This window comes from Neovison vison, chromosome 9 (assembly GCF_020171115.1).
Source record: "Neovison vison isolate M4711 chromosome 9, ASM_NN_V1, whole genome shotgun sequence".
In the NCBI taxonomy this organism is placed as follows: Eukaryota; Metazoa; Chordata; class Mammalia; order Carnivora; family Mustelidae; genus Neogale; species Neogale vison.
Genome location: NC_058099.1, coordinates 83,406,786 through 83,418,883, shown reverse-complemented (window position 1 = coordinate 83,418,883; position 12,098 = coordinate 83,406,786). Strand labels below are relative to the sequence as shown.

At 47.3% G+C, this 12,098-nt stretch overlaps 1 protein-coding gene across 1 annotated transcript in view; it reads left to right on the top strand.

The window, feature by feature from the left end:
• The window catches only part of PSAT1 (phosphoserine aminotransferase 1), a 29,544-nt gene extending 18,616 nt beyond the window's left edge, over nucleotides 1-10,928 (top strand). Inside the window, exons 7-9 of the mRNA XM_044265842.1 lie at nucleotides 1,288-1,416; nucleotides 8,408-8,545; nucleotides 9,711-10,928. Of these exons, the coding sequence (XP_044121777.1) occupies nucleotides 1,288-1,416; nucleotides 8,408-8,545; nucleotides 9,711-9,816 (373 nt within the window). The 3' untranslated portion in view covers nucleotides 9,817-10,928. The remainder of the gene's footprint in view (nucleotides 1-1,287; nucleotides 1,417-8,407; nucleotides 8,546-9,710) is intronic.
• Nucleotides 10,929-12,098: the final 1,170 nt, after the last annotated feature.

Here is a 12,098-nt window from a genome sequence, read left to right as displayed (position 1 = left end):
TGTGCTTGGTTCATCTTCGTAATGAAGATGGCACTATCTACCCTTGTGTGACCTAGCTACCAGGTGCTGGACCCTGCACTAAGCACTTTCCCCAACCCATTTCCTAGTCTCTCTTCTCTAGTCCTCTCGGGCCCCGAGGTCTTACAGCTGGCAGAGTTGACATTCTGGCTCAGCAAGGAACCCTCCCAAGTTTCACGAGCAGCTGAGGGGCCGTGGCTCCTAGAACCAGGGACCCAGATTCCCCCCCCACCCCTTTTCCCATCTGCTCTCTGTTTCTTTTTTTCTTTTCTTTTTTTTTTTTAAAAGATTTTATTTATTTATTTGACAGAGAGAGATTACAAGTAGGCAGAGAGGCAGGCAGAGAGAGAGAGGAGGAAGCAGGCTCCCTGCTGAGCAGAGAGCCGGATGCGGGACTCGATCCCAGGACCCTGACCTGAGCCGAAGGCAGCGGCTTAATCCACTGAGCCACCCAGGTGCCCTGCTCTCTGTTTCTGATCATTGCTTCTTTCTGCTGGAATATTGACTTCATTTTCTCAGATGAGTCTCCTTCAGAGACTCACACTGTCACCAACACACAGGTCTGCCTCTCTGTCCTCACTCCCAAGTCAGAGAGTCCCAGGGAGGGCTCTAATTGTCCCAGTTAGGTCCCCAGCCCTGCTGTGAGACCAGGGGACAAGGGACCCAGCTGGCTCTGCCTGTTGGGTGGGGATGGGGTTAGGAGGATCAGGGCAGCTAAAATGCCAGATGTCCCCCATAGGGTGGTAGGCCTCCCTCTTTCCAGGTGGGAAAGCCGAGGTTGGGATTCCCAAGGTGAATAACCCTGAGTGGTCTTCTTAGTTAGTGGCAGCAGCCGTGGGACTAGAGTCAGGACTGACTCTGAGCCTGGGCTTCTAGCGTCTTGCCGCACTGCCTCCTGCCAAGTAGAGGGCCGCATGGGAGGGCTCAGGGGTAGAAAAGCTGAACGCTGCTTCAGGTCTCCCACAGCCATGGAGTCCAAGTCATGGACACAGAGAAATAGAAAGTAAGTGAGTGAATGGTACAAACTATGGGATGGATGGGCAGAGGGCTCTGTGAGTGCAGGAAGTGAAGGGGTTAACTGGGTGGGGATGGGGAGCCAGGGTCCTGAGGACACCTGGTGCAAGGATAGAGGAGGATTTGCATTAGGGCTGGGGCTGGACAGGTAGGGATTGGTGTGAGCTCGAGAGGAGTCTATAATTAAACCTTTTTTCTGAATGTCTTTGCCCTTTTGCAAAGCAGAACTAGATGGATTTTTAATCTTTATTTCAGCATCTACGTCATGGGCTTGGTCCTGGAGTGGATTAAGAACAATGGTGGTGCAGCAGCCATGGAGAAGCTCAGCGCCATCAAATCGCAGATGCTTTATGATATTATTGATAATTCTCAAGGATTCTATGTGTAAGTTGATGCGCTTTCATCTCACAGTTTGCCTCTTGTGCATTTGAAAATGTGTATATGTTGTGTGCCTTTGAGGAGTGGACATCGTCCCTTTCCTTCAGCTCTTAGAAGTGCGGTGATCTGGGAAGTCCGGGGCCCCAGGAATACGGGCCAGGTGAGCTCTTCCCTTGTGCATCCCCACCTGGGGAACCCCAGGGGTGGTGATGTGTCTCACACCAAAGATCTCACCTTCCTCCCAGCCTAGACCCCTTCTCCCACTGTCTGCTTCCTCTGTAGGGCTCCTGGGAAAAAACACGTGTACTTGCTAAAAGCTCTCAGCATTACTCAGGGACTCCGCTGGAGAACCTTGTATAAATACCCATTCCTGGGCCCCTTAGCCGGGTCACTTCACTTTTTTTTTAAGTGTTATTTGTTTGAGAGAGAGAGAGAATCTAAAGCAGACTCCACTTTGAGCTCAGAGCCCTACCCGGGGCTCGATCCCACAACCCTGGGATCATGACCGGAGCTGAAATCAAGAATTGGACACTCAAGCAACTGAGCCGCCTAGGCACCCCTAGGTCACTTACCTTTTTTAGGAAAGTCCACTGCTTCCCTTCTAGGACGGATGTTACCATCCCAGGCCTGCCATCTGTGAATGGTATTGGCTATGGTATGAGGAGAGTTCTAGTTAAACATTGTTGTGACCAGATGGATCATGAATGTATATTGACCGCTGGACAAGAGTGTATGGGTCTTGCATTAGCCTCGTAAGACTGCTGGAACAAAGATGCAGTAACTTGGTGGCTTAAAACAACAGAAACCTCCTCTGGAGGTTCACACTCCTCTGGAGGCCGGAAGGGCAGGGCGTTGGCAAGACTCTGCTCCCTCCAGAGGCTCTAGGGAGGAATCCCTTCTTGGTCTCTTCCAGTTTCCGGTGGCTCCAGGTGGCTCTTGGCTTGTTGGTGTTGTCAGCTTGGTCTCTGGCTTCGCCTTTGTTGGGTGTCTTCATTTCTGGTTGTTGGATTTAGGGCCTCCCCAGATATCCAGGATGATTGATCACAGCTAGAGGCCTGTAACTTAATGACATCTGCAAAGACCCTTTTTCCAAATAGGTCACATCCACAAGTTCTGGGGGTTGTCCAGTCCCCTAATAGAGACCTCTCACCAAAATGCTGGGTGTGACGCACCCAGTACAGTGCCTGGCACACGGGGAGCTTGATAGATGGCTCTTTTCATTAACGTTTCCCTGCCTTCAAAGTGTCAGATGTATGAGGCTTTATGCTGTGTGTGTGTGTGTGTGTGCGCATGCGCATGCTACACATAGGTGTTTGTACACATTTGCACGCATATATGTAAACACATACTCATTTTCCAAGCCTGGGACCTCCTCCTCAAGGACCACTACTCTTTTGGGTTCAATGATAGTATCTGACCAATAGTAACAGGAGAGTGTACACTCTTCTTTGAGAATTCATGTGTCACACGGGATGGATAAAATGGTGCTTTAACCCTGACTTCTAATATGTCCCTGTGACCACCCAAGGGTGGGGGTTGGGGGGTTATTTTCGGAGCAGATAGGATAAAGCAGCATGTTTCTGCTACCTCTGCCCTTAAAATGCTTGTTGCCTGTTCCCCTGAGTTCTTGGCGTGCAGTGACCCTCCAGCCATAGGCCCTGGGGGAGTTGAGTTTGGCTGCATGCCTTAGCCTCTAGGCTCCTTTCCCGGCGTAGGGAAGGGGTGCACACTGTGCTTTCTGCCTGCTCCGGGTCTGTGCCACAGCCAAGTGCAGACTGGGGGCTTGGCAGATGGTCTAAGAAGTTCCCAGCCAAGGGCTAAATAGTAGTTAGAAGCTTGGAGCAGTAAGAGGATACGAGGACTTTGCCTGTAGGGGGTGTAGGCTTGTTGTTGGTTTTTTGTTTTTTTTGTTGTTGTTGTTGCTGTTTGTTTGTTTGTTTTTAATGCGTTTTACTAGAGTTAGTCAGAGGAGGGCAAAACTACTGTTAGGGATTTTTTGGAAGGCAGGGAATGATCCCTGCAAAGGTACTGAGGGAAGAAAGGATATTGTGCTTGGGGAGCAAAGAGTGGGTTTTCTGGAGGTGATGATTATGCTGACTTAGAAGGAAGGTAGGGAAAGGTCTGAAGACATGTTTCGTCCACCTGTTCAGTCCTCTGTTCACCTTTCTCCCTGTCTACCCACCATCCACATTTCCATCTGTGATCTATCCAGCCACCCAGGATATCGCCCATCTCTCCGGCAGCCCCCCACACCCCTGTGCACCCATGCATCCACCCATCCATCATCCTCTCACACACCCATCCGTCCGTTCATCTGTCCACCGTCTGACCATCCAGCCCATGTTCCTGAGCACCTACTCTCGGCTAACTATTCTAGGCCCTGGGATGCCCAGAAGAACAGGCATCTCTCCCGACTCCCCAAAAGTGCTCAGAACCCGAACGTAGGAAAAGCACTTGGTTATTGTGGAGGCCAAATTTTCTAGTAGCTTTTGATTCCATTTATTTCTCAGGAGATTGTAGGAACAAAATGGGGAGACAGAAAGAAATAATGATGCCTCTGGAAAAATCCAGGAATTAGAAACAAAACAGAACATAGGAGGAAGCCCGGGAATCCCTGGAATTCCTTTCCCCCAAGCTTTAAACTCCAAGCACCCAATCCGGCATTTCTCAGAAGGTAGCCTGCTGTAGCCAGCACGGCCGGTGGGTTGTCTCCTGGGCAATCAGGTCACTTCCCTCCCACCCCCCCAAACTTCTCATTTACTTATGTACAGCCTTGACCCAGAATTTTCATCTTCTTCAGAATAAACCTCTTTCTGGGAACTTCCATCCGCCCTGGGCTGCCGGCCCAGAAAATGTCAGCCTGGTGCCTGAGTTCACGCGGGACGCTGTTACTGGAGTCCGCAGGCCTTCGCTTGCTCCCTCCTCCACGCTCCCTGTGGAGTGCTTGATAGCTGTTTCTGGGATCATTGGATTTTTCAGGAAATGCTCCACTTCTCTTTCGAACTATAGAAATACAGCGCCAAAAGGGAGGTGAACAGTTTTTTTTTTTTTTTTTAAAGTTTTATTTATTTGAGAGAGAGAGGGAGAGCACAAGCAGGGGGAGCTGCAGGCAGAGGGAGAGGGAGAAGCAGGCTCCCCGATGAGCAAGGATACTGATGTCCAGCTGGATGCCAGGACCCTGGGGTCATGACCTGAGCCGAAGGAAGACCGTTAACGACTGAGCCACCCAGGCACTCTGGAGGTGAACAGTTTTAAAGAGGAATACCAAGTAACCTAGAAATATGAGACTGAACCCAGTTCTGGGCAGTTTCCTGGGGGCTGTGAGCCTGGTAGAGATGCCGAGACTGGATGAAACAGCCGTCGAAGTCCCTCTCTTCATCATACGGCCTAACTACCCTCGTGGTGCTGGTCGACCCTGACTTAAGCCCACGTGGACAGTGTAGCATTCTGGGTAGAGAACCCCCTCTTTGCCATTTATTAGCATGTGACCTTGAGCCAATGACCTAACTGCTCCAGACTCGGATACAATGGGCATACTTCTTATGACTGCCTTGAGGACTTAAGTGAAAATCCATGTGAATAAAGAATATACAACAGGGCTTAAGAACATGGGCTCCCATGTGGGTTAATTTGCATAAAGCACTAGAAGCAGTACTTGGCATCTAAGGAGCATTCCTTAAGAGTTAGTTCCTAATATTATTTTGGGTTACAATGGAAAGCACTCAGAATGCGGACTTTTGATATTCAAAAGATGTCCAAGTGATAGTGTCCATATCCAGACCCGAGGTCACCTTTCTCGCAACCTTCATGTGGGGACCAGACCCTGGGAAAGAGAGGAGTGTGTCTAGCTTTAACCCTAACATAAAGGGAAGCAGGCAGAGCCCTAGTGCTTTACAGATACTAACCCTTTGTCAGCACAGCCCTGGGAAGCAGACACTGAAGGCTTTTTTCCAGAGGCACAGAGAGGTGAAGGGGCAGCTGGGAAATGGGAACAAGCCAAGATATGCACATGAGGGGTGTGAGGGGTGACACAGGGGGCTGCTTCCAGGGTCCTTTTTTTTTTTTTTTAAGATTTTATTTCTTTACTTGCCGGAGACAGAGAAACAGTATAAGCAGGGGGAGTGGCAGGCAGAGGGAGAAGCAAGCAGGCTCCCTGCTGAACAAGGAGCTGGATGTGGGACTCGATCCCAGGACCCTGAGATCATGACCTAAGCTCAAGGCAGAGGCTTAACCCACTGAGCCACCCAGATGCTCCCTGACCAGGACACTTCTTTCTAAGAGCTTTCTAGCAGGTCTCTCCACCTTTTGGTGTTCCACACTCCATTCTCTCCTCTGTGTGCTAGTGTTCCTTTTCTAAAATTCACATTTCATGTTGTTGCAACCTGATTGCTCCTCGTGGCTCAAGGACCCAGTCTAGTTCCCCTCAGTGTATCTGCAGGGCCCCCCCACCGTCCGGGCCCATCCCCTGGCCAGGAAGCCTAACCCTGCAGTTCCCGGAGTTCTTGCTGGGGGTCCCCCAGGGCTTCGTAGATGCAGTTTTGCCAGAATGGCCTTCCTTCTGGCTTACTCATCCTAACCTTGCCATGTCGCTCTGAAACATTTCAGCTTTCTCTTGGGCAGAATTCCTTGCTTGGCTGTGTGTTTCTTGACCTCTCACGTGGCATGTTAATTCCCTACACAGCCATCTCACTAGATCGGGAGCAGTGAATCCCCTAGAATCCTTCTTTCCCTTCCTGATCCTTCTCCCAGAGACCGTCTCAGGCACCATGTAAATAATTTGTTGTGTGCTGACTCATGGCTCCCGTGATACCATCCACTTTCATGTTAGGATGGGTCCATTTAGGGTGCTGGACTATAAATAAGTCTTCCTCCTTTTAATTTTTTTCCCCTTAAATTAGACGTGCTCTTTGCCTGGTACTTCTATAATTAGACCTTCCTTAGGGGAGCGGGAGGCAGCAGGATATCAGGAGGGTAGCCAGAATTTTTAATTTAAATGTCAGCCACGAAACCTACAACCTCGTGGAAGGGTGGTGCGCAGAATTCAGGCTCAAAGACCATTCCAGATACTTGTTTTCCCTGCTTGGCATCTCTTTTGCCTGTAGGTGCGCACTTGACTCCTATTAACTTTAGCAGGAATTATGTATGTGCCCTTAGGGGAGAGCGTGACTTTTCACGGGGCGGGGGGGGGGGGGCTTCCTCACACTGCTTTTATTTGCTGTTTAATTTTAATGAATCACATCCTGTACAAGTATAAAAATAAAAACAGGGTGAGCTTAAAAATGGAAAAGGGGTGATTACATGTTCTCCTCCTATTTTTATTCTGGAGTGGATGCCCACTCCTCCCTTTATCTCCTTTGACTGTCAATGGACCATAATTTTGGCTGCCAGTTTTTCAAATCAGAAACTGAAGTCAAAATACTAACCTCTCCTAGATAAAAACTCACACATCCTTCATTTTTGAGAGTTTGGAGAAGCCTTCTGCAAAATGCTGGGACCAAAAAGATGAATTTGTTGAATTTAACTGATACTTAGCTTGTTTTACTATGTTCTAGACACTGTTTATTTTTATTTTTATTTAAAAAAATTTTTTAAACATTTTAATTGTTTAAAATGGGGGAGCAGCAGAGGGAGAGGAAGAAGCAGACTCCCCCACTAGGCAGGGAGTCTGAAGCAGGGCTCGATCCCAGGACCCCAAGATCATGACCTGAACTGAAAGCAGACGCTTAACTGACTTAGCCATCCAGGCACCCCCTCAGACACTGTTTTTGCATCACAGAACACACAAGCCAGTTTTTGTTAAAGCAACAACTTAGTAATAATTTTTTTGCTTTTGACTTTGGGTCAGCAGGCTGGGCTGGGCTTCGCTGGGTGGTTCTTCGGCCCTTCTCACCTGGAATATGTATTCAGAGTCCACGGTAATTCACCTGCGGCCAGCAATCTACAGTGACCTCGCTCACATGTCTGGGAGTTGGTGCTGGCTGTTGCTGGTCTTCTGTTTCCAGCAGGCTAGCTCAGGCTTGCCCACATGGCAGCCATGTTTTAAGAGGACAGATATAGAGGCTGTATTCCCCTTGAGGCTTGGGCTTGGAGGTTGCATAGCAACCCTGATGGTGCAGTTTCTTGGTTAAAGCAAGTCACAAGGCCAGCTGGATTTAAAAGGTGTGGAGAGGAGTGCCTGGGTTTCTTAGTCAGTTAAGCGGCTGCCTTTGGCTCAGGTCATAATCTCAGGGTCCTGGGATCAGCAGGGAATCTGCTTCTCTTTCTCCCTTTGCCCCTCTCCCTGCTCATGCTCACTCTCTCTAATCAACCAACCAATCAATCAATCAATCTTTAAAAAAAAGGGGGGGGTGAAGAACTAGACCCCACTTCTTGCCTGGAGGGCTGTAGCGAATTTGTGGCCACTTAGAAGACACAAACTCCCCCTATAAATACTGGCTCACTTAAACCTTACATCAACCTTAGTAGGTAGGTTCCATTAATCTTCCCAGTATTTATGAGGAAAGTGAGACACAACAGAGAGGTTTAGTAAGTTGCTCGGGGTCACACAGCTTGGGGCAGTGCAGTGTGACAAGGGCTTTGAAAGCTGTTAATGGCTGAGTCCCTCAGCCACTGTTAGGACCAGCGTATATGTATTTTTTTCTCTAGCCTTGTACAGAGAGGGTCACTCACGTCGCTGTGTGGTTGCCACGTATTGAAAGCTTCCTATACGTTGTGCCTCTGAGCTCTCACAGCTGGTCTGAAATGAAGGTATTATTTCCATTATTCAGGTGAGGGAACTGAGGCTCATGGAAATTAAGTACAAGTCATACAAGAGAATGCTAACTCACTGTTCCATATGCAAGAGAGGTCTCCCTAAAAATTATTGATGTCCTGGGGCAGATTTTTTTTTTTTAAACTTCTGTTTGTATTGACAAAATGTTTAAAGCAGTGTTTCTGTTGATTTGTTAGTGGCTGTTGCACATTTCAGAAAAGTAGCTGGAACAATCATGTTTTTCAGATGTCCAGTGGAGCCCAAGTATAGAAGCAAGATGAATATTCCATTCCGCATTGGCAATGCCAAAGGAGACGATGCTTTAGAAAAAAGATTTCTCGATAAAGCTCTTGAACTCAATATGATCTCCTTGAAAGGACATAGGTGAGTACACATCAATCCAAAAACTCACCAAAGAATTGGTTTAGTGGGTTTTTTTTTTCTTTTCTTTTCTCTTTTCCTCTTTTTTTTGAGAGATAGAGCACCCACATAAGGGAGTGGGGCTCGATCTCTGACCCTGAGATCATGATCTGAGCAGGATTCAGGGGTTGGATGCTTAAGCGACTGAGCCACCCAGGTGCCCCCATAGTTTTTCAAACGTAGAACAAAACCTATCTACCCATCTAGGAGTCTCCCAGCTTGGAGTAGCAGCTGTTGTAACTATTGGAAAGACCAGTTGTCACAGAATAATCCTTTTCTTTTTTCAAAAGATTTTATTATTTATTTATTTGAGAGAGAGAATATGTGAGTGAGAATGGGGGTAAGGGAAGAAGGAGAAGGAGAGAGTCTCTTAGGCCGGCTCCATGCCAAGTACAGAGCCCAACATGGGGCTTGATTTCATGACCCTGAGATCATAACTTGAGCTGAAATCAAGAGCTGGGTTCTCTAACAATGGAGCCACCCAGCTGCCCCTTGGATTTTATTTTTAAGTGATCTCCACACCCAACAGGGGGCTTGAACTTACAACCCCGAGACCGGGAGTCACATGCTCTACCAGCTGAGCCAGGCAGGCGCCCTTCTCCTTTTGCCTGCAAAACCCTTAGCATGATTCCCTGGCTGAGTGTGCAGTGGGGCCACCTCTGCAGGCTTTTGTCATAATTCCCTTTGACAAATCTTTGAAATGGCTTTTACGGCCCTGAGGCTTCCATCCCTTGACTGGAGAGAACAGATCACTGTTGCTCTGGCTGAACATCAAATAGTTAATCCTGCATGCTCTATGAAAAGTGTGTGTCCTTACCACAGGGGAGGCGAGACACCGGCCCCCAGTGGTTGCCTGCTCCCGCCTTCCTCCCAGGCCGGCCCATCAGATACGTGACTGAGTTAATCCAGGTTATGTGAGGGCGTGATGGTCTGTCACTACGTCAGGGAGAATTTTCTTGTGATGAGAACGTTTGAAACTGCTGGCCACCTGGGGGCTTTCAGGTGACAGGTTGGACATGATGGCCTCAGGTGCTGTGTCTCTCTTAGGAGCGGGTGACTGGAAAGACCGTCGTCTCGATGCTCAGTTAGATGCTTTTGTTCTCACTGGCTGCATCTTTGGTCGCTCTAGGTCTGTGGGAGGCATCCGGGCCTCTCTGTATAATGCGGTCACGATTGAGGATGTTCAAAAGCTGGCGGCCTTCATGAAGAACTTTCTGGAGATGCATCAGCTATGAACACATCTTGACCAGTATATACTCTTGCCCTTGAACAGTGTATAAAATCTAAAGTAACTTGGGAATGAGGACAGAAACCTAGCAAACATGGTATTTTTCTCGAGTGAACGTGCTTATTACAGATCTCAGTTTTTTTTTTTAAAAAACGACAGTAAAACATCCACAGCTCTGCAAAGCTGGTGGGTTTAACGGCCTCCACCTTAATTCTCACGTGAACTGGAAGCATTTTTTTTTTTTTTTTTTTAAATCTCCCTTTAGCTTTTCTAGCAATTCTGGCTAACTTTGTCTTTGCTGCTACTTTTTCTAGTTAGATCTCAATATTCAAACCTGCCTGTGGACTTAATTATGCAAATTGAAGTTACTGATTTCTGGAGACACTCAGACGTGGCACGGAGGCTGGGTGGGGACCGGGATTCAACAGGTGCTGAATCTTGATCCTTTACAAAATGACATGGTGGAGTCTCCTGGGTTCTGCACCTGGTAATTCGGGTCCACACTGCCTGTGTGGTGATGTTTAGGGGTTCCAGGCTCAAGGGCAAGCTGGGGAATCTTTCTTTATCCTGTTACTCTCATTAAAGAGATAAAAGTGACATACTATATGTTCACATAGCAAAGTCTGTTTTTAATACCAAATAGTTTATATCTCTATGCAGTCTGTTTCTAATAATACGGTTCTTGGGGATGCACATAGAGACTTAAGAGAATTTGTTAGAATCCTTAACCTCACATATTACGGGTTAACGCTTACAACGGTGTGTCGCTTCCCTCCCTCTTCCCTCTCCAAAAAACCTGCTTCACAGGATTTAGAAGTTCTCTGATTTCCTTTTATGTTCCTTTTAGTGGATAGAAGAGAAGGTTGGTTGGTTGCTGTGTTCTTTTTTTTTTGGTTAAGCTGTTAAATTAAAATTCTCTGTTAAGCTCCCTTCTCGTTGGTTCACTTGACAGTTTTTTATAGTGTTTGACCAGTGATGCTGTGAGTTCTGGAGAACCTTTGCTGAAGAGTTTTTTCCCTGTTGTTTGTCCATTGTCAGTATTTCTCTTGACTGTGTGGAGGACATGGAAGTCCTAAAACATCTAAATGTTTGTCAATAAATTTCCTCACCTGCTATTTATTAATGTATGTGTGTATGTTAAGAAACCTCTACACCCAGTGTGGGGCTTGAACTTACAACCTGGAGAGATCAAGAATCATGTGCTCTACTGACTGAACTAGCCAGGCACCCCACTTTACCTGCTTTTAAACAGATTGTTCTGTTAAAAACTTTGTGATGGAAAAACTTGAGTCTAAAAGTAGGATCTGATAAGGGTAATTTAGTTCCACCAAAGGTGTAAGTCTAGAGTCCTGTGTATCCATTTTTTTTTTTTTTTAATGACTTGGTATACCATGGTGGCTTTCCATTGGCTCTTGGAATGGACATTATCAAGAAACCACCTTCTAGCACAGCTTATGGTATAAAGGTCTATGAACTCTGTCCCACATAGGCCAGAAACATGCCCATAGGACACTTCTGAGCTATCTATTTTGTTGGATTACGTAACAAAGACTGTGCTGATCTCTTATTCTAGCTCAGCATCAATTAATTGGGTTATTTACATTCCCCTGGTCAGTGCTACACTTCCCTTGTCTTCGTTCTCATCTGTAAAAAGAAGGATTGAAGTAACTCCCCCACTTGTCCCAGAGATGTTTAAGAGCTTCAAACAAGGAGTCAAGGCAGGATATGAATAATAACTACAATAAATGTTTATATAGCAAAGCCAGCCAGTCCATGGTCTCCTCCTCAGTGTTTACATGAAACAGTGCTCAGAGTCAACCTCACTTTTCTCATCCTTTCTTGGTGGTTGCAAACCCCTGTGCTTTGTACCAACCCAAAGTCTCAAACTTCCACTTACTTCCATTCCTATCTCCAGGGTCTGCTCTGATGTTGGCCCTTGGCGGCGGATAAGGTCCCCTCCCTTGCACAGCTAGTAGACCTGGAGTTCCCGCCTCATTTGTGCCTCCATTGGAATAGTGTTCTTTTTTTTTTTTCTTTTAAGATCTTATTTATTTGACAGAGATCACAAGTAGGGGGAGAAGCAGGCAGAGAGAGGAGGAAGCAGGCTCCCTCTTGAGTAGAGAGCCTGATGCGGGGCTCAATCCCCGGACCCTGAGACCATGACCCGAGCCGAAGGCAGAGGCTTTAACCCACTGAACCATCCAGGTGCCCCTGGAATGGTGTTCTTATGGGTTGACCCTTTCGCCCCTCACAGGCCTGCATTCCCTACCAAGGTGTCTGCTTCTCTGC